Source organism: Cricetulus griseus, assembly GCF_003668045.3.
Source record: "Cricetulus griseus strain 17A/GY chromosome 1 unlocalized genomic scaffold, alternate assembly CriGri-PICRH-1.0 chr1_0, whole genome shotgun sequence".
NCBI classification, from domain to species: Eukaryota; Metazoa; Chordata; class Mammalia; order Rodentia; family Cricetidae; genus Cricetulus; species Cricetulus griseus.
The window spans coordinates 262,111,617-262,137,971 of record NW_023276806.1 but is presented as its reverse complement, the minus strand read 5'-3'; the positions used below and the strand labels follow the sequence as shown (position 1 = coordinate 262,137,971).

Sequence of the window (26,355 nt, the reverse complement as noted above, 5' to 3'; positions counted from 1 at the left end):
TGAAGAATACGTAACCCAAGACAGTAAACTCTAGGCCACTCAGGACCCATGCTTAGTTATGTAAGTGTGATACAGCACAGCACCCACCTGGCCTGGAGAACCCACAGTTCTCTGCGGAGCCTCCAGGAGTGTAAGTGTGGAAGGCCCTTGGGTACGAGCAAGCCCAAGTCACCCAAATGAAGTAGGACTGACTTTTGAGGGTCATTTGTCTTGTCCACCCACCATCCACTAATGATATGTCCTTCCATGAGTATCCCATTCAAGCTATGGGGTGGTCCCAGAGCACCTTGCCCTGACTGAGGACTAAGAAACAGCTCACAATCCCAGGGTGGCAATTTTAGCTGAGCACTCTCTGGCCAGGGTGGAGTTCATGTTGAGGCTTTGCTGGATACTTACTAGGGACAGTGTAGACAGCACCTTTGGAAAGTCCCTGCCCCATGAGGGTAGGGCAAGTGGGCTGGGGGTCAGGGAGTGATGAATTCTGACATGTAGATAGCCCAAGTGTCCCCTTAGTGTTAGGAGGAGGCCCAGTGTAGTAGATGCCTGGGGTAAGGCCTGCTTGGGCATAGACACTGGGGATCTGGCAGCAGCAGGAAGGTTCAAAACCTTTATTGGGCCATTGGGTGTGTGACACGGGGCTCTCAGGTCTGATCTGACATAGGAAATAATGGGCAGAGAAGGACAGCGCCCTGGGCAAGACTGGTGCAGGCCGGCAGACAGCCTTCAGAAGGGAATGTGGGATGCACGAAGAGGAGAGGGAGGTGGAGGGGTAGAGACTGTGGGAAGCAGGCAGTGGGGGGACTCTGGGGTCCTCCAGTGCTTGAGGGCAAGGTTCAGGTAGGATGGAGAAGCAGGAGGAAACGCCAAGGGAGCTGAAGGTGGCAAGGGGCCTTGGGTCCAGAGTCCTCCTGTTCTGACCTCGGGAGAAGGGTTTTCACTCTGCAGAAGACTCAAGTGTTCAGTCCAGCAGGGACTGGCAGGGCTGGGGTCCGATTAGCACCACAGAGGGGAGATGGACAAGGGATGGGTGGGCATGGTGGGCACACGCTAACAGATCCAACGGATGAACCTGTCGAAGAAGCTGGGCTGGGCCAGACTGTCAAAGTCTTTCTCCCGGAAGATGGCCGCCCTGTCACCCAGGCTGATCTTGGTAAGCACATCCATGTCCACATCGCTGCCCACAGCGACCACGGTGGGCACCACGTTCTGCTTGCGCATGGAGTGCACCGACTCCTCCAGGCTGTCATTGCCCGTGACGCCATCGGTGAGGAAGACAAAGGAGAGCTCTGCGTGGCGCCGTGCCCCGCCCCGTGCGCCCCGAACCACGTTGTTGATGGCATGCACGATGCCTGCACCCACGTGAGAAAAGGAATTGAGGTAGGCGGTCCTCTCCAGTGCCTCATGGATGGTGGTCAAGTTGTAGGTCAGTGGGAAGACCACCTGCTGCTGATTCTGGCTGCCGTACTGCAACAGGGCCATGCGGGCGTTGAGTGGGTCGTCATCCTTTCGTGCCAGAGTCAGGCGCCGTGACACCTCCTCCACGAAGCGCCGTGCCTTGTGGAAGTTCTGCTCACCCAACCGTTCCGAGCCATCCAGCAGGAAGACAATGTCCACAGGCCGCTGTGTGCACTGGGCCACATATAGCTCTGCAGGGAAGATGTAAGGTGGGCCCAGGCGGGCAAGGGGCCCGAGAATCACCCCATCTCTGCATACATCCTGCACCCTGGATCCCAGATCACAGGACTTAGGGGCTTCACCAAAGCCACAAATGTAGGCCTCAGCAGAGCAGTCCCAGGTGATGTCACTGATTCAGGCTCCTTTGGGAGTATGTCTGCTGTTCCCTGGGGCTTCCTCTTAAATGCCCCCAAACTAGAGGACTAGAGATCTGACTAGAGGCCAGAAGATTCATCTTTTGTCACCAAGCATGGTCTCAGCCTCAGCCAGCCACCTCTGAGACCCTCAACAGCCCCAAACCCTCACTCAGCCCAAGGTCATTTCTTGTGGGGGGCAAGACAGAGCCTTTGGACCTGACTCCCTCTCCCAGGGGCTACTTCCTTCTGAGCTACCTAGTCTGTCTGAGCCACATATCACCCAGAAAGAGGAAGGGCTCACATGTCCGGGCATTCACTGTGGCTTTGGTATGCTGCTAGGGTATGGCTGAAGGAGTCCAGATGGGCCCTTGGTGACCACACTGACACCAAGAGATGCCTTCCTCTGGTGGTCACCAGCCCTGACACACGGCACTATGGAAGCTGAAACCACACTCCCTACCACCACACAGGTGTCAGAGACCCCAGGCGAGGGCCCGCTTACCTATTCACCAGACATCCATCTAGGCTCTCCCTAGATGAAGATGAGTTCAGCTCACCCATGCATGCTGCCATGGCCCAGTCATTTGGGACCCCAGGGAATCGCATTAAGAACAGCCAGACTCCAGTCATGTATGACCAAGGATGCTGAGGCAGGAGCCAGCTGCCAGAGTGCTTACCCCCGCCTCCCTCCCAACCCCAGTGGTGTGAGAGGCTCCATCCCTGTGTATACTAGCCCAACTTGGCCTTTGACCAGAGCAATGCATTAAGTTACAGGTTTCATCTTTTTATAACATATTTAGCATGGCTCACTTGAGGCTGAGCCCTGAGTCAGGGAGTATCTGCAGATAGGCTGAGTGTTTCTCACAGGGCTTACAAGCTACCTACTGTATTCCACCATCCCTGGAATCTGCTCAGAATGTCTAGAAATTTTTTTTTGGGGGGGACAACTGGACTTCCTAGCTCCTCATAACAGACAGGCACCCCCACAGTTATTACCACAAACTCTGAGGCAGACATATAGTAGGGGCTGGCTGCTGGATTGGGCACATTCCCTTAACAGCAACATCTACAGGGCCTGGGGGAGACCAGGAAAGGCTGGTGAAGATCCGTTTGTAATCGGGAGTTTGGGGACTCAGGGGTCTCTGTGTTCCATTTCTGTGGGGTTCCTTCTTCTCCCTGTGACCTCTCAGCAGGGAGAGGATGTCACCTTCCCAGGAGGATAGGTCTTACCCTGGCCTAGAGGGGAACAGATACGGATAAGGACATCAGTCCAGCCTGAAGAGGTCCCTTGAGCTCAGTCAGAATACTCCAGGTTCATGGGCTTGCCTTGAAGGCGAGTGACTTTGCAGTGGGTCCCTTGCCACTCCCTAAAGTGGGAGAGGATGCCTTTATGGTTCTCAGTCATGTGACTGAGGGTATCAAAAGCCCTTCCTGTCAGATATTCCCATGATGCCTTCTTATATCCAGAGACCTGGCTGGGCATACAAGTGTTTGGGGCACACTGACAGATAGCTCTGGGGCTTTGATCTACTGGGCATGGTGGTAGCTGAGGTACATTAAGGCCCTTGTCACATCCCTATGGTTGCTGTGGACTATAAACACATACCTGACACCAAATACGAAGCCCAAACAGAAGCAGGAAAGGGGGGACCTCCTCAAGCATTTCAATAGCATCCCACCCAAATCTATGCTCCCAAACACAAGCTAGCTCAGCTCGACTGAGGTGGTATGCTCATCTGAAAGATTCCCAGAAGTTTACATCTCAAAAACCTTAAGATAATGCCCTTTACAGTCCTTTGCCAGATGTGAGCTTCTGGGGTTTAAGGTGGGCCTTCAATCCAATTGCTGATGTTCTTATAAAAAAAAAAGAGGAGGGCCGGGCGTTGGTGGCACACACCTTTAATCCCAGCACCTGGGAGGCAGAGGCAGGAGGATCTCTGTGAGTTTGAGGCCAGCCTGGTCTCCAGAGCGAGTACCAGGATAGGCTCCAAAGCTAAACAGAGAAACCCTGTCTGGAAAAACAAACAAACAAACAAACAAAACAAACAAAAAAACAAAAAAAGAGGAGGGGGGGAAGGGGACATGACACAAAGATAAGACGCTAAGGGAAGTTGGAAGTGATACTGGAGGAGTGTGCCCTCAAGCCAAGGACAGCAGCTCTACCAGAGACCCTCTAGAGAGAATAAAGTTAGAGAGACAAGATTCTGGCCTCTGGCCTCAGGTCCCCCCTGCCTAAGGTCTTAGCTTGTGGTGGCAGCCTGGGAAGCTATAAGAAGTGCGGGGTTAGCCCTGGCTATTTGCGCGTGGTGAACCCGAGGCTTTAGCAGAGTGCCAGTGCAGACTCTGGGTCCCCTGTGATATCCCTGTGCACCAGCTTAAAGGTGTCAATAAACAGCTGCATCCAGTCCTGCCGCTCGACCCCTGTGGAGAACTTGGCCCGCTCGGCGGTGTAGACCATCACAGCCACCAGTTGGGAGTAGGCAGCTGGGTTCTGAGTGAACTCCGTGGTGTTTAGCAACTGCTGGATCAGGGGGATGGTCTTGGGGAAGGTGGGGTCCGGACCCTCTTCCGTGCGGAGGAAGGTGACCGGGGGCTTGCTGCCAGGCCATGGTTCATCTGCAAGGGAGTGCCCAGAGAAGACTTTAGGGGCTCCAGTGGGTGTGGCTGGCCTCTAGCCCTCCTTAGGCCTCTGACTACGGACAGTAGTTAGGACCAAAGAGACTGAGCCAGGGAGACAAGTAAGAGATGGAGCAGGTGGTTTTGTCTGGCCTAGGTAGGAGGCCTGCTGGGGTGAAGAAGCTGAGAGCAAGCAACACAGCCAAGGAGACTTAGCATAGTAGCAGTTTTGGGATATCCATAGAGCTCTAGGGAAACTCAGCGTGGAGCATTAGTGCCCAGGCCCAGCTGAGAGATGTGCACAAATGCTGTAATCATCTCCAGTTCAGTGCTATGTCTCTACATCCCTAGGAAGAGCCAGCTCCAGAAAGTGCTCGAAAACGGAACCACGCTGCTAACATTTTGTCCCAGACATGATCTGTTGCGATCCCAGGACCTGCCCTTGAGGGTCTGAGATAGTGGTACAGACACCAAGGGAGAGAAAGACCCTCTGTTCCTCCCTCCCTTCTCCCCTGCTCAGTTCCTCTTCTCTTTTTGTGTCTAGGTCTGTCTCTTTCCCTCCCTCCCTCCCTTTCTGCTTCTGTCCCTTTCTCCCGTCCCTTCTCTTTGTGCCTCTATTTTTCTTTCTTTGTCTATCTATTCCTCCCTCTCTCCTTTTTTGTATCTTTCTCTCTCTGCCTCGTTATCCTCCCCCCTCACTCCTCCCCCTTTCTGGCTTCCAGTGCCTGCTGGAGCAGAAGGGTATGACTCAATGGGTGTCATGGCCAAACTCACTCCCATTTCTCTGGTCACCAAGGAGGCACGAGGACACCCAGATGTGTCCAACACAGGACCAGGCCCCAGGACCTTGGGCCTCCCTGGGGACACTTCCTTCTCTAGAGGATCTTGTTTCTTTTCTACACAGTCAGTGCTCAGGTCTCTCTGCAGTCTTTGATTACCATGGTCATTACTAATTTTCTTCCTGAAGTTTTGAGCCTCTCAGGCACTCTCAGCAGGCCCTAATGATTGACACCATGCCTGGCCTGAGGCAGGCTTCTGGGTGGCTCAGAGGATCTGGCTAGGTCAGAATTGGAAGTGTTCATAACACCATATTCGCACCAGAAATGCTCACAAGGATGCTCACCCAGGACCCTGTTCTTAAAGACACTGTCTAAGGTCACCAGATTCCCCAGACATCACATCTAATTTACCTTGAAATTGTGTATAGCAGTAAATGCAACTGTGCTTTATAAGGTCAGCAGAAGGGGGTTAGGGAGCTGAGAAATGTGGAGGGGACTTGTAAGGAGCACTGTGCTTTGTGGGGTCCTAAGACCTCAGTGAAGCTGAGGTTCTCATTTCCTCCTGATCTTGCCACCCTCCAGAGCTGGGGTGCCCACAGGTGGGAACTGTCTGACCCTGGGCCCCCATCCTAGAACCACTGCACCCTATCACCCAGTGCCATCCTACACAGGCCATACACAGATGTCACCAGAAAGGAAGATGCAGAGACAGCTCTTTCTTGAACACTGAGGCGAAGTCTCCTCCATTAGACATGAGCTGATCAAATCCAGCAGGCAAAACTGAGGTAGACCAAGAGCAAGGGCTGTCCCTCAGGGACACAAGGCTCACTCAACAATAGAAAATCAATATGACTGACCATTGCTTTCGCAACTAAAGAAGAGGTGTCACCAACAGAGCAAGCATGTGACAAGATTCAATACCTTCCTTTCCTGACAACAAAACTCAACAACTAAAACGGGGAACTTGCTACTCCATAAAGGCAGCCACAGAAACCCACAGCTGATGTCACATATTTGGAGTAGAAACTTGGACATTTCCAACTGTGATCAGGAGCAAGACTTGGGGATCAAGGTCTGGCTTCTGTGCTGGAGGGGTGGAGCCATCTGTGGTCTCAGCTTCCTTTATACAAACCTCACTTAAGGTTTACATCCTGGACAATACTGTGATACAGTCTGATACCATCACTCACCTAAGGTACAGCTCACCTGGGAGGGCAATCAAGGTGCCAGGTGCCGGGGTTCGGGGTCTCACTGCAGACATGGCCCCAAGCCTTTGACAGATAACCAGAACTGGCAACTTGAGGCCAGTGCTCTGAGCCTCATCCAATCCTCTCCAGATAACTTCACTGGGTGGCTGAGGCCAAGACATGCCCTGAGAGTGTGTTCTTGGTAATGACCTCTAAATAGTGCGAGACCCTGATTCCCAGTGCACATGGTCCCTTCTGTTAGTCTCAGAGCCTGTGCACATGCTCAGTGGGCCACTGGTCTTTGGGAAGGACCAAGGAACAGCTGAGAGTTTGCAGGGAGATGCAGCTGCATAGTTCAGACTACAAGAACTAATACCTGTGGCCCATCTCCACAGCAGCCCCACCATGCAAAACTGCCCCCACCACTCTTGGGAGGGGCAGGCCTTGCAGAGGGGACTGCATGGCTCCTGAGGCTCCAGGACATCTTCCTGAGGGTCTTGCCCCATCACTCTGCAGCAGAGTCTGGGGAGGCATTGTCAGGGTCTCAGCATAGCAGGGACACCTCCAACCCTCCTTTGGGAGTAGCAGCTCTGGTTCCAGCTTTCTACCACGAAGGCCATCAAGGCAGCCGCAGGGTTAGAAGCAAAGCCAATCCACTGCTAGTGGGGACCAGTGTGCTTGCCCCAGATATTGCACGCTAGCCATTCTGTGTGGTGATATCTTTCTTGAACAAATAAAGCCTGTCTGGGGGGGGGTGTCAGAGAATGGAGCTTGCCACTAGCTAACAACCATAGAGGTCTGCAGGTCTTTACAGATAGGCAGGAAGTGATGTAGCTGGGCAGTAACAGTATATAAGCAGGGACAAACAGGTAATCGTTCTCTTCTCTGTTGAGACGCTTAGGAGGTAAGGTGTGCTGTGGCTTGCTCCTTCTTTCTGATTTCCCTCTATATCTGACTCTGGCCTTTTATTATCTAGACCAATTAAGAACTTCATTTACAATTCTGCCCATCAGTTTTAGGGCCGTGTCTTTTGACAAGAGCTTGCCAGGCCCTGGCAAATGGATAGCTTTAGTTTATGACTGCTCAGGGCCTGGCCCTCATGGACCAAAAGGAGAGCCCCTAGTGTTAGGAAGACTTCAAACTCTTAGATGAGACTCCCTTTGTGTTGAAATGTCCTTTTGATCAGTGTCCAAGAGCCACACACAGACAGGCCAGCTGTCTATGCAGATGGTACCCTGCAGGGGCTCATGACACTACATGCTCCTAGAAGCCAGTCCTCACCCTGAGCCCCTGACTCTACCATGCCAGGGGTGAACTTCAAGGGTTTTTCCCTAAGGAAGCACCTCCACAGTGGCACACCCTTGAGGCTGCACAATTCCTGGTAGCATCCCTGGCTATTAGAACAAGAAGGATGCTGGGGTTGCTCTGCTTGTCTAGGGTTAGGGTTTCAGGCACCCGTGTTACCTGTTTGGCAGGGAAGTTCTGGACACACGATCTGGGGGTCTAGAAGAGAGAAAAGAGACCAGATCTCTATTAGTCCCTGATGGGCCTTCAGTAGTCACCTACTAGTCTGCTAAGAGGTAAAGGTACTGGGTCTCACCACTCACCTGGGCAAAGGACATCTTCCATGTCATCGATGAACTTCTCAGCCACCAGGTCAGAGAAAAGTGTCATATTGCGCACCTGCTGTGGCTTGTCACAGGCAATGGAGTAGAGGTTCTCACTCTCATGCGTCTCATGGAACATGTCACCAATGCCAATGGCCGTCACAGTGACATCTCGATCACACAGCGCCCGAAGATTGAGGTCGTCATCTCGGGGGTCATGGCGCCCATCTGTGATGACCACTGCAAACACCCGAGTCTTCTGGCGCCGGCTCTCTTTGATGAGCTGATTGTAGGCAAACTTGAGGGCAGAGGGTGTCCAGGTGCCGCCAGCAATCCACTCGAGGTTTTTGACAGCCTCCTTGAAACTGGACAGGGAGTTGACTCGTTCGTCGTCTAGCCGGATGGCTTCAAAAGTGCCTTCGTGGCTGTACTGCACCACACCTACACGTGTGCCTACAAAGGTGCAAGAGTGTGAACAGTGTCTACCAGCCTGCTTTCCCACCTTGGTGACCATGACTCAGCCACCTTGAATGAAATCCCGGGCAAAGCCATGATGCTGGCTAGAGGTAGGGTTCTGGTTTCTGCCTCAGGGCCCTTCATGGTTTTTCACTGACCTGTCTCAGACTTGGGGTCCTTGGCAATGGCACCCAGCCTGTTGACCACATTGATGACAAAGTTCTTCTCCAAGGTGAAGTTGGTGTAGCCGATACTCTCAGAGCTATCGATGACGAAGACCACATCCAGAGCACCACAACGCTTCTCACAGTCTGGAAGTGTGTGTGGGATGACAGGGTTATAGTGGGGCGAGAGTATGAAGACCCTTGGGGTACAGGGCCAGGGATACCATGAGTGATCCTTTCCCCATTCACTCCATCCCTCCAGCAGCCGTGCACACATCCTGATGCACTAGGCCAACTCACCGCAGCACCCACAGGTTTCCCTCACATAGGTCATGACGTCACATTCCTGCAACACAGCCCCAATGGGTACATTTAGGCAGGGAGCACCTACTGTTGCCTGTGGGCTTCCACTGGAGTCCCTAACCCCATGACCACTGATGACCATGACAGCATGTGGAATAGAGGTACACACATCTCCAACTTTGCCCTCTGACCTTACCCATGCCAGCTCCCTCAACTGACCCCTATCCTCTGGCCTTCTTCTTGCCAACCTGACCACTGCTGACTTTTGCCCTCTGAACTTACTCCCGCCAACCTTGATGTGTCTTCTGACCTTGTCTCTGACAACCTCAAACCTGTTGGCTTTGACCTCTGCACATATGCCTCTAACTTTGCCCTCTGAGCTCCTCCTTGGACTTTGCTCTTGCCAACCCCCTGTACTCAATGCTCTTGGTCTTTGCTTTTTAGAAGAGAGAAGAACACTTATAAACAAGGATACTGATTCCATGTTACATGACACCTACCGTGAGACCAGGGTCTCCAGGAGGGCCGGGTTCTCCCTGGGGGACAAGGACAACAGTGAGAGGTGAGGCTGCTGGGTCCAAGTTGCCCCTGGTGCCACCACCCAGTGCTTACCAAACCATGGGTCAACTAAGGGCAGAACCAGGATGCTCCAAGTACCTCAGCCTGGCTGGCCCAGGAGATATGGGCCAAAGGGATAGAGATGGCTTACCTCAGGTCCTGGGATTCCTCTTGGGCCCCGAGGGCCAGGTTCACCAGGGGGACCAGGATCAGCCTGAGGAGGAACAGGGAAGTAGGCTCAGTATGCCCGTGGGAGGTCTCTCTGCCCCATAGGAGTACTGATTCCCCTGAATGGCCTCTGCTGGGAGTATATGAAGGACTGCACCACCCACTTCATCCTGAATCTGATGTCGCCCCAGGGATGTCCTAAGCTGCCACTGTCAGGGTCTGGTAGGCAACAGAGAGTAGAAGGCCACTGAGGAACTCAAATATAGTGCTGGGATAACTCATGCTGATATATCCCATGGTCCTCTAGTCACTCTGTGAGCCTAATCTAGCTACCCATCTATCCATTACCTGTCCAGCCATCTACCATCCCTCCACCCAACTGCCAACCCCACCCATCTGTTCATCCACCGTCATCTGCCATCTGTCCTTATTTGTGCTGTCTCGCCCTTACTGTTCTTCATGCATCCACATGTCCATCTCGACACCCAGTGGTTCTAGGGACATGGGCTTGTGCCAATGAACCAATAGGAGGTGCTGGCTGAGGATGGAGTGAAGACCAGAAGAGGCCTTTGAGCCTGACCATTCCCTTCAAGGGCTTGCTGAAGGGCAGGCTGGGTGTTTTCTCAGTTATCTTAGACCCTCCTCATGCAGCTAGCCCGTCGCCCTGGGCATAGGACGGTGACACTCACTGGTTCTCCCTTGTCTCCCTTCCTTCCAGGTGCTCCTTTCAGACCAAAGTCTCCTCGGCCTCCCTGTGACACAGGACACATGTTAGTTGTGGGCAATGGGTGGCATACACACTCCAACCCACACTAAAAGACCTTCTACAGACTTCCAGGAACTCAGAGGTGACACAGAAGCCACATGCAGAGTTCAGGATGCTGGACATTTTTAGGGAAGCCCTGGCTTTTGTTTGGAAAAGGACACTGTGTTGTATCCTTTAACCACCAGCCAGGGCCCATGTAGCTTGCCCTGGCCCAAGGACATGACGAAAAAGATAGTTTCCACAGTGGACATGGCATGCAGGACTTCCATAACCCCACCATGAAAAGGCTAATTGGAACAAGTACCTCAGGGCCTGGTGGACCGGGCTCTCCTTTTTCACCCTGTGAAGCAAGAAAAGGTCTGACAGGTTGCTCAGTCATAGACTCCAAGTCTAACTACAGAAAGAGAAGCCCACTGACTTTTGGAGTTGAGCTCACCCCTTATGATTTCTTGGATATCAGAATTATATAGGATCTCACACACCTCAGGTAAAGGCCACAGAGCCCACACATGCTGAGTCATGCTGACCCAATCCTGGGCTATGTCTGACACCTGGTATCTCCTGGTACTGGCTGGATCTGCCTTTGCACCAAGTGACAGGTAGCCCACGACCCCTCCCTATTCCTAGTCCCACATAGAGGGAACCATAGAAGCCTTGGGGCGTGGCCCACAGGGTTTTCCTGGGAGTTCTTGTTCCATGCCATGACTCACAGGTGTTCCTCGGGGTCCTGGGTAGCTGAATCCAGGCCTTCCAGGATCTCCCTGAAGGGGAAGGTTGAGTTAGTTGGAATGACTGATGAAGAGGCAGTGTCCAAATAGTGCAGATGAGGACCAGGATATTTTGTGTAGGCTGGGAAGAAAGGCTGTGAGCCTAGCCTTGCTTGTACATCTCCAGATGTACAGTGTGTGCAATTGACGTGCCAGGCACTCAGGGGCTGTGGCACACACTAGAGAGATCATTGGGATCATGCAGTACCCATCCCTCAGGACCCTGCCATCTTTTCAGGCAGGCCATTGCTGGGGAGGGCAGAAGACAAGGCTGCATGGTCTCCTACTGCTCTCCATGCTCAGAGGTTAGGTCTCTGCCCTGGCCAGTCTAATTAGGAGCTGGGAATAGAAGGCTCAATGGAGGCTTCTCTCCTGCTCTGGGCTCCAGGCTTCTTGCAACATTCCTGTTGGGTACCTCCACAGGCAACTGCTTTGGACCCCAGCCCATATTACCAGGAGGAAGGGACGTACCTTGGGTCCTGGCTGTCCTGAATCTCCACGGGGTCCAGCATCACCAGGGTCTCCCCTAGATCCCTGAGGGTAGGAGAGGAGACAGAGGCGGCCTTGTCACCTGAAATGGTGATGACCTAACCTGCTTTAGCCAGCTCGAAGAAGATAGTAAGTCTTGGCACCAGGGCCGCCACCTTGCCTGGGGTTAGGGGTTGGGATGAGTTGGGGAGTAGGTAAGTGATGGTTTGTAGAGTAGGACGGGGAGTGGGAAGAGGGTGGGTGGGTGGAGAGTTGGAAAAGGGTGGAGTGGGGAGTGAAGGGGGCAGGGTGAGGAGTGGATGGGGGTAAGGGGCAGGGTAGGGAGTTGAGGAAGGGTTGGGGGAAGGGTAGAGTAGGCAGTCATGGGACAAGACAGGGAACATATGGAGGGTTGAAGTGCATGGAGAACAGCTGGGATTCAGAACAATATTCCGAGTGGGTGGGGCCTGGGGGCAGGATGCCATCATGGCCTCAGCGTTTCTAGTGTCTTGCTACCAACCTGTTTTCCCAGCTCCCCAAGAGCCCCCTGGGGGCCTCTGGGTCCAGGCAAACCTCTGTCTCCCTGCAAAGAAATGAGATGAGGGTAAGATGGTGAGGTCCTGTGGTCTAACAGTATGCATACAGGGTCCTGATGTCAACCCTGTGGTTCAGGGTGAGGTCAAGCTGCCCTCACCCACTCACTGCCCAGTAGTGGTCTTCTTGATTGGGCCTGTGAGGAAGCTAAGTGGGGGCAGGAAGGTTATTGGGCACAGTTTTCTCCAGTCTGGCCTTTGCTACCTCCTGTCCTGGATGTAGCCTCCTCCACCCTGACCTTTGCCACCTCCTGTCCTGGGGACAGTCCCATTCAGTCTGGCATCTGCCACCCCCTGCCCTGCGTACCTTGGCTCCTTTGCTGCCAACTTCTCCAGCCAGGCCTCGAGGTCCCTCAGGACCAGGGTCTCCCTGTGAGAAGACAGGCCTGGTCAGGTTTTAGCCAAAGAGCAATTCTGATGCCCTTTCTCCAGAGGCGGTACTGAGGGATGTGAGGATGGGGAACAAGTTATTCAATCCACTGGACAAAGACACTGGCGTGGTGTCGGAATGGGGGTGCCCTGGGGGTGTCCTTCCTCCTGACGTCCAGTCATCCCCACAGACCAGCAGCCTCTGTCCTGCTGAGGCCACTCTGGGGGTGAGGGGACCCTAGCCAGGTTAGAGGAAAGCTCCTTCACCGTCATCCTTGAGAGCTGTGGCAACGGGAGGCCACAGGAACATGTATGTCTGCAGTGGGGATGCTGCAAGCTGGAGCAGTATGCAGCCTGTGTAGTTGTACATGGTACACGCAGGATGGGTGGCACCTTCCAGAAGTCCCAGGGACAGCTGGGAGTGGGAGCTCACCCGTCTGATTCAATGCAGGGACCAGCCCCCCCCCCCCTTTAGTGCTTAGAACTGAGTTTTGTTCTCCCGGTGAATGATGATAGGGTCAACCCCTCAGCTTTATGAGGAGATTCCAGACCCCTTGGCTCCTTACAGAGCACCTTACCTTCTCCCCCTTTGGACCATCAGTTCCTGGGCCGCCCTTGGTTCCGGGATCTCCCCTGCGTCCCTGTAGAGAATGGCCAAGAGGATGAAGGAGGAAAGAAACTGCTGGGAGGGGCACATGGGCCACTTGTAGTCCAGTTCTCCCCAGGACATTGGGGGCCCTGGACCTGGTATTCCCTCCCAGTGATAGCGGCCTGCGTATCTATGTCCATGGCTCTATCTTCATACTGCTGCTGTGTCAGTTTTGTCCTGGTCAGAAAGTCAGGACGTGGTGTGTAGGAACCGCGGTGTGTGGGAACTCCTGGTCAGACTGTAGGTCCTGGACACTGACTGGGATGTGGCTTGGACAATCAGCATGGTCATTCCTGATCACTCCCTGACTGGGCCTCTCCAGACCGTCTCTTCTAAGGATCAGCCCTGGGATGGGGTCCCTACGCCAAGTTCAGCCCTGGGGGAGCTTTGAAGGGACGATAGTGAATGGGCTGATTGGGAACAGAGGGCTCTGCCTATCCTCAGTCAGTCATTGGCTCTTCATCAACCCTGCTGCCCTGAGTAGTGCCACAGAAGAGCCCAAAGCAGGGGCCTGGCTCAGGCAGAGGGGCTTAGGGTCTGTAGGTGCAGGGTCAACTTACCGGCTCTCCTTTTGGTCCACGTGGGCCAGGCCCTCCCTTGCCTCCTTTCACTCCCGGACTTCCAGGAGCTCCGTTGTTGCCTTGATATCCCTGTGTGGGGCAGGGGCAATTCAGCATGGCTGGGAGCATGGCTGAGGAATGCACAGGGGCTAATGCGTGAGGGCCCCTTAGCCATCCCTTACCATCCCTCCCCACGCGTGAGGACATAGAACAGTGCGGATGACACCCTGGGAAAGGTAGTGAGCAGGCCAGCAACTCACCTTGCTTCCCTTGTCACCAGGATCTCCTGGTGGTCCCCTGCGTCCTGGGCGGCCAGAGTCCCCCTGGAAGGGTTGGGGGTGACATCAGTTTGTTTTTTTTTTTCCATGGGGAGGTACTGGGCAGTGAGGCAGAACCACCTAAATTCCCCCACATTCTTGGGGCACACAGGATGCCAGGCATAAGGGGGGAAGACCTTGCCATGGTGCACAAAAGACCAACCCATGAGCCCAGTGTAAAGTCTGTTGCCCCCTCTGGGGAAGGAGCCCTATGTGAGGCCCTGGTGACAGCGGGATTGCTAGGTAGGGGCTCAAGGGAGGAAGGGGGTAGAAGGGACATGATCTGGGCTCCTAGGGAAAGGCTGCCTAGCCTGTGGCTAAAGGTCTAGGGCTACCAAGAGCAAGGGACCACCAGGCTTCAGGGAGTAGGAACTTCAGTGACTAGAGCTCCCTTCAGGGTCTCTGCCAGCTTGGAAGGGAAGGTGGGCGAGTTCTGCTACTTGTGACCATGTGACCCTGCTCTTGAATAGTGAAAGTGAGGACAGGATTCCCTGCTCAACTTCACAGCCTGGGTTGTCCCCTCACCCTGATGTGAGCTGGCATAGGGAGCCCCAAGGCAGGGATTCCAGAGATGGCAGCCTGCTCTAGAGCTTTATCTAGCCAAGTCCTTACCTTGGCACCTTGGTCTCCTTGCTCGCCCGGGGTTCCGGCTTCTCCAGGGTATCCATCGGGGCCCTGAGGGAGGTAAGAAAGACTCCTGCTGAATGCTACCAAGGGCAGACTGTGCTTCTCATGAGCCAAGAACATCGCCGCAGAGCCGGCCCCCAGAGCTATGCTCACTCAGGCTATGAGGCCTTGGCTCAACAAGAGCCACGCCTTAGACTGCCCTCTATGGTCATCAAAGTTTCAGAACTTCCCAGCCTAGGACCATGAACTCCACCTGGCCTGGAAACCTTATATGTCTAGGCGTTGGCTCATAGGCTCCTGAGGGGGTGGGTTGTGACCCCAAGACTAGCAGAGCTCCAGACTGAGGTGAAGGCCAAGCAGGGAGAGAATGGGCAGAAGAGATAATCCAAAGATTTGCTTCCAGCCCAGCCTGGTAGCCATGTCCCATGAATGACATTTCACATGGTAGACAGTGAGGATGGTGAAGGTACTCACCCGACTTCCTGGGTCTCCCTTGCAACCAGGAGGCCCAATGCGGCCCAGTTTGCCCTGAAAGAAGAAGTAGGAATATCAGAGTGTAGATCTGGGGTCTGTGCACGTCAGTGACGGCAACACTCAGGACCTTGTATGATGGCCAGCTGCACTCTAGTCAGAGCACAGGAAGGTGAGGTGATTCACATTTTGCTTCATTCTGTCTCCATGGAGACAGAGTCCCAGGACCAGGCCAGGTACATGGATGTGGAATGTCCTCGCTGAGCACACATGTGAGTGTGTGTGTGTGTGTGTGTGTGTATGTGTATGTGGGGGGAGGCAGTGGCTGGCAGTGGAGGTGGGGCTGGCGACTCTACCTTCTGTCCATCAGTTCCATTCTTGCCAGCTAGGCCGGGGGCTCCCTGGGGAAGAAAGAAAAGGGCCAGGTTGGTCCAATCCTTGCTTGTTCTGAGCAGCATGGCAGGGCACACCCATCCCACACTCAGGCTTACCTTCCGACCATCGGATCCAAATTCACCCTGTGCAGGAGGCAAGCAAAGTGTTAGCTGAGTCTCCATGCTTCAAAGACACTGTTGTCTTTGGGGGGTGCAAATGAAGACCGCCCCCAGCCCAAACATGAGGCCAGAACTAAGACCTAGGCCAGAACCTAGGTCTGCCTCCTTGAGCCAACAGGCTGCTGTGCCATCAGTATCTCTCTAAGTCCTGTGTGGCATCACAACTTACCTTCTCTCCCTTGAAGCCAGGTACACCCTGAGGGCAGAAGGAAAAGACAGTGTGTTATCAAGGGCATGTTGGCTGTGTCATGCCTGGAAATCATATGTGGGTCCTGAACACATTCTCGATAGAGGAGGAATCAGGCTGGATATATTGTTTTTTTTTGGAGTGACCTTCAAACTGTAGAGGCATTTCCTTTCTTTGGCAACAGGGGCTGGGCTGTGGACATCCCCAAGTACAGGGTGGGGAACTGCCCCAAATTGACCTTCCTCTGCTTCCCTTCCCCCATCCTAGCCCCAGGTAGGGAACTTGCCTTGGGTCCTGGGAATCCAATGGGGCCTTCGATGCCAGGGTCTCCCTGTGAAGAAGAAACAAAGAACCTTGGGTGTGATCCCAGCCCTGGGTGCAGGGAGAGTAGGTGGGGGTCGAGTCGGGGACCAGAGGCTATGTGGGGACCTTACCTGTCGACCCTTCTGTCCAGGCTCTCCTGGCTCACCCATGTTGCCCTTGGCACCCTAAAAGTAGAGGACAGGGAAAAGGGTAAATTGAGGCAAGGGAACCATGTCATCTCCTGTGAGAGGTGATATGGCAAGAGCTGTCCCTCTCCTAGTGGGAACATCTTAGAATAGAGCCAGCTGCCCCTGAGAACCCCAGCAGCACCCACCAGGCTCTTGCTGACTCTCTTCTCTGAGCCTTGATAGACAACTCTCCATGAAGCCACACTGCAAATGGGGCAGAACAGCTTCTCAGCTGGGAACGCTAGGGACCCCTGTACCACAGCCCAGACCACAGCTGACCCTGGGCTCTCCATAGGCCAGCATGGAACACACGGGGACATTAATTCCTCTTGAATGGGATAGACCTGGGTAAGGCATGGATTGAAAGAACTAGAAAGATTGGGGCTTCAGAAAACCACATAAAATCAGACTCCCAGGGAGCTGAAGTTTTAACTTTACATATGTAATAAATGTAGCAACCTATTAATACCCTTTCACTTTAAAGGCAAAGGGACAGAGAAGAAGGAAAAACAAATCATGAGGTCGAGAGGAGGGAGGAAGCCAAGCAGAGCAAGTGGTCAGAATCCTGTGTGTCACAGCTATGCTTGGCTCTGAAGTCCCCGTGGTATCCACCTCCCCGGGCCTGGATCACCGCTCATACGTGTGAGTGATAAGGTGGCCCCGGGTGGCAGATTCATTCCCAGCTGTAGCATGGTGGGCAAGGCTCGTGGCCAGGACTGGGAGAAGCCAGGTCAGAGAGTGGCTGGTACAGGAGGTGTCTCAGCCAGCTACCCACTGATTAGAAGCTCTCACTGTACTTGCAAAGAACATGAGGGTGCTTAACTTCCTCTCTAAGCCACTGCATGTGACTGGCATCCTCTCAACTCCTTCCTTCCCTCCTGCTTTCTGACACACGAATTGTCAGTTTCATACACTGTGGTGGTAAAATTGGGAGGGATTCATTTTATACAGCTCTACTGTTAGAAAAAATGCCAGGTGACCATTCAAAGCAGGGTCCTCAGGGCTAGGCTACAATCAAATAAACCTCCTGTGGATGCTTCACGCCAACCCGCAATTACGTCACTGACAGAAGGGTAGCTTGTGTGTTGTTTCCCCACATAAGCATGCTTGTGTATTTTGGAAATGCATTTTAGGTGGCATATCTTAACTTTTTGTTTTTTTTTTAAATGCCTACTTTTCTCAAAATACCATTTAAAAGGGAATGGATAAAATCTGAAGTTTAGGTTTTCCAAGTTTGGAAGCACTGAGGCCATCCACAGCCAGCTGGCCTTCAGTGTGGAATTCTGGCAGGTCAGGGGCTTCCTAGAGCATGGGCCATGGGCTCTGCGGGCCTCTTACCTTCTGTCCTCGGTAGCCCTTGGGTCCATGGGGCCCAGGAATCTCCAGGCAGCTCACCTTGTAGCACTGAAATGAGGTAGATAGACAGCAGGTCAGGTGGGTAGGACAAATTCCCAGTTGGGTGTGGACTGGGGACAGAGGAAGTCCCCAAACATCCATACAGACAAGCAGAGTGGAATGAAGGACCAGACACACAGGGTACTAGACAGGTGGGGGCCAGTGCTTAGTCAAATCATCTAGCCAGGTTTTGGCTAAGCAGGTCTGAGCTAATCAATAACAGACAGTAACAAGGACCAAAGAGCTCTGGTCATGGCTAGGCACCATCTGTATATGGGGACTGATTTGCCTTTCTTTTTCTTTCTTCTTCTTTTTTTTAATAGCTGCTCTGAGATGGCATGTTTCCATAAAAGGAGTAGGGCAGGACTTTGGGTACCCAAGGCTGTAGGACCCCAAGACAAGTACATGGCTTCCAGTCTGGGTTGGATAAAGCCCCCAGTCTGGGACATGACTCAGCTTTTCTAGAAGCCATGTGTTTGGTAGGCAACTCTAGTTCCAGCCCCTAGGGCACTAAGCAGCCGGGGTTCGAGTGGGGAGGGACTAGGGCTTCATGCAGCCTTAAGAGTATCAGGCCCAACAGAGCAGGTGGACTTGAGTCCTTTGCTGCTCTGGTCTGCTCAAGGCCCTGGGAAACCAGGATTGCGGTGTTGTTCCTCCGCTGGATCAGCAGTCTTGGTTGCCAACAGGTAGCATAGGCTGGACTGTAGTGACAGGGCAACTCACCTCTCCATAGGCTTCATGTTTCTGCAGAAAAGACAGAGACCCAGATTAGCCTGAGTCTGGGGACATGTGTGACACTTCCCGAGTCTGGGTGGGGATGGTGGATATGAGAGGACTTGACCCCAACCTCCCCTGAACTGTCTGACTCACAGAGGAGTATACTCAACTCTAACGGCTGCCACACTGGTGAGTGGACAATATCCCCAATCTCTGCCCCAGCCGCAAGCTACTCACCATGACCTTGATAATGCGGTTGATGGTATCCTGGTCAATCTCAGTAGAGTCAGGCCTCATGGTGGCATAGTTGTTTCGGTAGAGCTCATGTGGGGTGTTAGCGATGTCTCGCAGGCCTTGCTCATTTAGGTTCCTGTTAGGGGCCACAGCAAAGAGCCGGATACCCTCCTCACGGGCGCGCTCAGCTTGCATTTTGATGCCCCCACACGGATTGCCTGTGACGTGGCCATCGGTGATGACCACAGCAAAGTTGACCACCCCTCGGCCTACATGCTGCCGGATCTGCTGTGTCATGTTGGCCAGGGCGCAGTCAGTAAAGGTGCCTCTGCGGAAGGAGCGGATGCTTTGGAGGCTCTTAGTGAAGGAGGCCCGGTCACTGCCTGGTGGGCTGAACACCTCCACCTGGTCGGAGAAGTGCAGGCCACCGTAACGCCAGCTCAGGGCCACCTGGTCCAGGTAAAATTCGTTCTGCAGCTGGCTGATGAACTGAGGCACAAACTGTTGCATATGATAAAGCAGGCTGTCTGTGGGGGACTGCATGGCCACGCTCTCTGAGGTGTCTAACACGAAGTACACATTGACTGGGCAGTCAGCCTTCTCTGGAGTGGGGGAGGAGGGGTGACAACATTAAACCCATCAGGGCTTGCCAAGTGGGGGCTTAGATGAGCCCAGCCACATCCTATGAGTACTACTTCTCTCCCAGAACTCCAGAGTCCCACCCAGGTACCTGGACAGTTGTTGTTCCTGTCAATGGTAGAGATGTCGGGTGAGATGACTTCCTGCTGCTGAGCATGGAGGACTCCCAAGAGCGCCCCCAGCAGGAACACAGGAAAAGAACCCTGAAGCATCTTGATAGCAGTCATGGGCCCTGATGTCCTGCAATAAAAGCAGGGACCATTACAGATAACCTCACCTGCTCTCCCAGGGTGGGATGCACATGGCTGGTAATTCCTTGAGGAAACAGGGGCCTCCATGACCCAAGTTGTTGCTCCCACCGGCAGGAGAGCTATGCCTCTCCAACTCTCACTTGGCTGCAGGGCTCAGTTCTAGGCTGGATTTAGACATTCAGCCCTTCCCTGTTCTCTGGGGCCAGAGTACACACAGATGGGCCCGTTTGAGTGGGTTGGAAACACCAGGGAGCAGTGTCTCTTTACACACCCCACTCCAGGGCCTGACTGGGAACAGGAGGAGGGAGAAAAAAGCCTATTTCACTCAGTGGGCAGGTCCTGGCTTCAGTGTGGGATTCTGGGCATATCCCTCTCCTATAGCCTGATCTCCCATCACATGGGCTGAACGAGATCAGAGCTGGTCAGACACAGTGACTTTTGGTATGATTTCCACTAGGTGCCAGCAGGCTGAGGGCAGCCCTTTCCCCACCATAGGTGCAGCAAGACCAACACAGACTCTCTGGAGCAGGGGTGGTTGTGCCCCTGGAGAGACTCTGCCGGAACTTGTTATCTGGGAAATGTCTTCAATCAGAAAGTACTCCAGATTTCAGATGTTACATTATTTTAGTTGAAAAATAAGTAGAATCAAGCATACTTGATACTAAAAATGGAAGGTATCAATTATTACACACACACTTGTAATCCCAACATTTGGGAATCTGAGACAGAAGCCAAGAGCTCAAGACCAACTAGTCTACATAACACAATCCTATCTCAAAACAAAACAAAAAAAGATGAAACAGACTATACACAAGTGTGGTAGTTTGACTATAATTGACACCCATAAGCTCATAGGGTATGGCAATATTAGGAGGTGTGGCTTTGTTAAAATAGGTATGGCCTTGTTAGAGGAAGTGTGTCACTGTGGGGGTGGGCTTTGAGGTCTCCTATGCTCAAGCTACTCCCAGTGACACAGTCCTCTTCCTGTTGCCATTGAGTCAAGATGTAGAACTCTCAGCTCCTTCCCCAGCACCATGTCTGCCTGCATGCCACCATGTCTCACCATGATAAAAATGGACTACTTCTGAAACTGTAAGGCACCCTAATGAAATATTTCCTTTATAAGAGTTGCTGTGGTCATGGTGTCTCCACAGCAATTAGAAACCCTAAGACAATAAGCGATGGTTGATAGAGATAGATGGTAATGACAGGAGACACAGAATAGATCATGGAAGGAAAAATGAGCATAATAGTAACTGAAAAGACAGGTGACCTTAGGAGAAACAAAGAAAGGAGAGAGGGACATTGTGTTGAGAATCATGAGAGGAAATTACCATCATTACCATCATTACCAGGAAAACAGAATCAATTAGGCACAGTCAAGTGAAGTGCACCAGTTGTGAAATCTAACTTGTAATGAGAATTCTAAAACTATCCACATAGGAACAAAACAAAAACAAACAAAATGGCAAAAACCAAACTCTAGGAAACATCTAAAGGAAAAAATTCATTGGTGGTTATATAGACAGTCATAATTGTCCCAAGATAAGCCCTGATTTTCATCTCCTGGTATTTCTATGCTTATGTAGTCTTTCTCACATCAAGTCTCGACTGGACCATGAAATGATGGTGTGCAGCTTCTACGATGAAGCATCTGTTTGTGAGCTCAGCACATGGGAGATGGAGGCAGGAGGACTGAGGGCTTGAGGCAAGCCTGAGAACTGTGAAAAGGCTCCATCTCATAAACCAGAATGAAAACCACAATCATTTTGATCGACTGTTACTAGGTAGGCATGCTCTTAGAGCCGTCATGTCTCCTTGATGAATTGAGTCTCCCTGCACCAATATGGAATATCCTTTTTTTTTTTTTGTCTCCTGGGTATTTTTAAAATTTAACATCTATTTTTGAATATCCCTTTCTAATTCATCACTAATTTTTTTTCTCTTTAGATCTAAGGTGAGACTCTTGTAGAGGACATGAGACTATCTTGTTTTTCTAAGTCCATTCTGCCAATCTCTGTTTCTTAATTGCAGAGTTTAATCCAGTTTCATTAAAAGTAATTACTGACAAAGGGTGGCCTCCATTTTAGCTTCATTCTCTCTATACCTTACACATCCGTGTCCCTATCTTTTTATATAACTGTCTACATTTTGTGTTTAGTTGATTTTTAGTCGTGAAATGTTTAGATATTCTTCTCATTTCTTTGGTATTTGTTTACTCTTGCCAGGTTGTTACCGGGGAGACTGTAATTTCACTCCCTAAAATTGAAAGGGTTTGAATCTGTACCTTTTTGTTTTGTTTTGTTTTTTTGGTTTTTTGACACAGGGTTTCTCTGTGTAGCTTTTGGAGCCTATCCTGGCACTCACTCTGGAGACCAGGCTGGCCTCGAACTCACAGAGATCTGCCTGCCTCTGCCTCCCAAGTGCTGGGATTAAAGGCGTAGGCCACCAATGCCCAGCTGAATCTGTACCTTTTTAATGACACAAATATTCTCTTCGTTTAATATCGCTATGCCCATTCCTTTCAGCTATCAGTGTCATAAAACTTGATCCTGGGGCTGGAGAGATGGCTCAGTGTTAGGAAGGTCTACTGTGCTTGCAAGATGACCCAAGGTTAGTTCCCAGCATCCATGTTGGGTGGCTCACAACTTTCTGTAACTCCAGCTGCCAGGGACCTGATGCTCTATTCTGGCTTCTGTGGGCACCAGCACTCACCACACACACACACACACACACACACACACACACACACACACACAAATTTAAAAACTCCATTCTCATACAACTGTTCCTTGGTACCTTAAGGGAGCTGGCTCCAGGATATGTAATTATGTATATCCTCCTCTATGCTTGAAATCATCTTTAGACCGCTGTTAATGCCAAGCATAATGAAAAGTCTATATATATACTTGTTATATGACATTTTAAAGACACTGACAGGGAGTAAAAGGTCTGTAAATATTCAGTACTTTCAGTATTTTCAGTCTGTGATTGGATTTATAGATGTGGAAAAGTGAATACTTTTCCATTTATCATTTATCATTTCAAAATATAACTAATATATATTTAATTTTTGTGTTGCATTTGTTTAACTCTGTAAAGCTGTGTTATTTTGCTTATCTAAAACACCTGATTGGGGCCGGGTGGTGGTGGTGCATGCCTTTAATCCCAGCACTTGGGAGGCAGAGACAGTCGGATCTCTGTAAGTTCGAGGCCAGCCTGGTCTACAAGAGCTAGTTCCAGGACAGCCTCCAAAGCCACAGAAAAACCCTGTCTCAAAAAGATAATAATAATAATATAATAATAATAATAATAATAATAATAATAATAAAATAAAACACCTGATTGGTCTAATGAAGAGCTGAACAGCCAATAGCTAGGCAGGAGAGGGATAGGCAGGGTTGCCAGGCAGAGAAAATAAATAGAAGATAGAAGAGAGAGGAGTGAGAAAAGGAGGAGAGCAGACACCAGGGGCCAGCCACCCAGCCACATAGCCAGCTACAGAGTAAGAAGGAAAGAAAGGAAAATAGAATATAGAAAGGTAAAAGCCCAGAGGCAACAGATAGATGGGATAATTTAAGAAAAGCTGGCTAGAAACAAGTCAAGCTAAGGCTGGCCATTCATAAGTAAGAATAAGTCTCTGTGTGTGATTTATTTGGGAGCTGGGTGGAAGGCCCCCAAAGAGAAAAAAAAGTCCAACTACACAAGGGAAGCAAGAAAACACTTAAAATGAAGAAAAGCCAATAAAAATTTCTGAAATGCACACAGCAGAAACAAGTCTAAAGACACACAGAAAAGCTTATACCAAAGCTAAGGAAGAGCTCACACCAACAGCCCAAAGCCAATCCACGAGTAGCAGAGAATAATAGCAGAGAATAATAAAGATGAGCAGAGGAAAAACAAGATACATATTAGGAAAAAAAGATGGAGAAAGTCAGTGAAACCAAATCTGGCTCTTAGAAAACACCAACAAAATTGACAAATATTTAGCTAGATCAACAAAAACTTTTTGAAGAAAATTCAAATAATTATAGATGAAAGTGGAAGTAACTAGCCTGTTCTATTCATCTATTTAGTATTTAAAAATACTACAGAGCAGGATTGGGGGTGTGGTTCAGTGGTAGAGCACTTGCTTAGCATGTACAACATCCTAGGTTTGAGCCCTAGTGTGTACATGTGACACACACACACACACACTCTCTCTCTCTCTGAAGCCAACCAACCAGAAAATGACACGTGGTGAGGCTATGAAGCAATATGAAGCGTTAGCAACTTCTCAAAAAAAAATTATGAACAGAACTGCCAAACGATACAGCTCTTCCATTTCTGGCTGTGTCTTCATGCGTTCAAAGTATGTATACAGAGATTTAGTCCTTCACCTTCCTCTCCAGAGTCTCACCACATATCTGAGTAGTTAAAAAAGCAAGGACATCTATTAGGAACATGGGAAAATTGTGACCAGGCAAGTCACAATAAACCTACAAATGGCCAATGATAGGTCATGTTGCACAATTGAGGCAGAGCAAACTCACAGCAAGGCATTGCACACCAAGAAGGGCAGATCAGCAGAGACCAGAGAACACAAATTCTGCTCTGCTTCTCTCGTGGGTATCTGACAAGTGGATCTAAGCGCCCCTAAAACTGTGCTCTGTACTCGATCATGTCACTGTCTGTCACACAGACTAGGTAGCTACCCCATTTCTAGCTAATGTTTGTGTCTTGGATCTCTTCATAATTTTTTCTTGGATCTCCAGTAGGTCTGTGTGCATCCATGAGGATGTTGCCCATAGTATGGTCCATCCCAGTGTTGAGGGCAGAGGCTGGGTTCCCAGGTCTGTTCATATGCAGCACCCCACAATCCCTGTCTATTTGTGGGGGTTCCCTAGATTCCTAGACTTTTCATGAATGAGAAAAAAGAGACACAGCAAGGCTGACATTGAAGTGTGGGACTGTGTAAAAGGAAAAAGAAACAAAACCCACACCAACCATCTGATTTTAGAAATCACGCCATCCTCACATCTTAGAGCTTTGGCTCTGAACAGTCTGTCTACACTGTGCATCCAGACACCCCAGACTCCCTGCTAGCTGAGACCAGTAAGTGCTTCTAAGTGGGACCTTATTTTGAGATCAGAAAGCAGAACCATCGCCAGGGGGGAGGATGTGGCTGGTGTCCCATGCCAGGGTTTGTGAAAATTCCCAGTCCCTTCATCCCGGATTCTGAGAGTTGCACCAGAAAGCCCCCGATGCCCAGGGTTTCCAAGGCCCAAAGCAGAGCTGCCTGGATGTGATGGCAATTCACCAAGGGACAGGAAGGAACCCCCCCTCCAGTAGACAAACTGCCCAAGTGGCAGCAGCCTTGTCTGCTTCTTCCAAAGTCTATGCCTGACATCATTTCATTAGACAGAGAATTCCACCGTCCTTAAGACTGATGCACAGCCCTCAGAAAAGCTGCTCTGCACCCCCAGACTCAGCCCCTCTGGTTTGTTCTGGGGTACTTGATATCACCCGTTCCCTGGAACCCTAGATCCAAGCCCAGTCCCTGGCACCCCCTTCCCTCTAAGGGACCCCAGGTCCCTGCTTTACCTCCATGTGAGATGCAGTCTCAAACGCCCCTCCCCCCTTTTTTTCTTGGTAAGTATGTGCTGGCCTCAAAGCCAGAACTATTTAATTGGAAAAAACCCCAGTAAGTTAATCCGGACCTTAAATGTCTCCTTTAGGTACCTGGTCGTTCTATGGTGCTGGCTCTATGTCCTCAGGTGAGCATGGGGATAGTAGTCCCTGAACAGCCAGGCTTAATGAGGGCTGTTTTGTGTTGCTGTCTATAGGGAGATATCTCTATGGTTATCCACTGTGCTCTGGGTGTGCCCTAGGGAGTCCAAGGGATAGGATGGAGTCAAGAGTGACAGATTATTAACTTGGGACCACTCTCAGAGGAAGTTCAGCAGAGGGTTGGCATCTCCTTGAGAGCACCTGGCTTGCCTGCCCCTAGGGCCGGAGACTCACTTCTCTGTTGTCCACAGAGCAGCCTTGAAGTCCATCTGAGGAGCTAATTCAGGTGGCTGCTACTTTCCTCATGAGTAAATACCCTTCCCTGGGGCCTGCAGAGAGGCCAGCAGGACCTCGTCCAAGTCCAAGTCACACCATGTCTTCCGACTGAGGCAATTTAGGTTCCTTAACCCATTGGAGATGCCGTCCAGGCCTGAGGTAACTCAGACCTGCTAGAAATGGCCATGGGTCTGACCAGATGCCAGACATTCTGTGGACTGGGGAAGTAGAGGGAGTCTGGGCCATCAGTGGTCAGTAGAAAGCTGTGGAGTTCAGACCAAGAGCAAGCCTACACCCCAACCAGGCTATGTCCGATAGAGACCTAGGGGCCAGCTGGATACTAGAACCCGGGACTGGGCAGTCGGTTTGGGTGGAACTGTGACCCTGAGGTGCAGCCCCTGAGCCTTGTTCCTCCTCTCCGGGCCAGGCTGGACCCCACACGGAGCTTACCTGGCTTAGCACTTCCAAGGAGAGGCCGTCTGGGCACTTCCGAGGAGAGGCCCGGTCCTGCCCGGTCCTGCCGGCCCGAGATGCGGGCGCCGAGTGGGTAGGAGGGAGGGGACCCGGGGGCGGCCCGGGACGGAGCGGGAGGGGACGAAGCCAGAG

At 51.5% G+C, this 26,355-nt stretch overlaps 1 protein-coding gene across 2 annotated transcripts; it reads right to left on the bottom strand.

The window, feature by feature from the left end:
* Positions 1 to 593: 593 nt before the first annotated feature.
* Positions 594 to 26,355, bottom strand: Col6a2 (collagen type VI alpha 2 chain). Of its 2 annotated transcripts, none has more exons than XM_027394272.2 (28): positions 26,200 to 26,355; positions 19,545 to 19,693; positions 18,818 to 19,416; positions 18,587 to 18,607; positions 17,807 to 17,872; positions 16,412 to 16,465; positions 16,264 to 16,308; positions 15,960 to 15,986; positions 15,728 to 15,754; positions 15,593 to 15,637; positions 15,240 to 15,293; positions 14,751 to 14,813; positions 14,082 to 14,144; positions 13,822 to 13,911; positions 13,191 to 13,253; positions 12,551 to 12,613; positions 12,171 to 12,233; positions 11,654 to 11,716; positions 11,126 to 11,176; positions 10,720 to 10,755; positions 10,339 to 10,401; positions 9,633 to 9,695; positions 9,424 to 9,459; positions 8,921 to 8,966; positions 8,615 to 8,767; positions 8,001 to 8,453; positions 7,858 to 7,896; positions 594 to 1,646 (listed from the first exon to the last, which is right to left on the bottom strand). In XM_027394272.2, exons 2-28 carry the CDS (start codon positions 19,678 to 19,680, stop codon positions 1,048 to 1,050), a joined length of 3,081 nt encoding a protein of 1,026 aa, XP_027250073.1. In that variant the 5' UTR covers positions 19,681 to 19,693; positions 26,200 to 26,355; the 3' UTR covers positions 594 to 1,047. The 2 variants fall into 2 exon arrangements, with proteins under 2 accessions (XP_027250073.1, XP_027250074.1); XM_027394273.2 differs by lacking the exon at positions 594 to 1,646 and adding an exon at positions 3,566 to 4,427.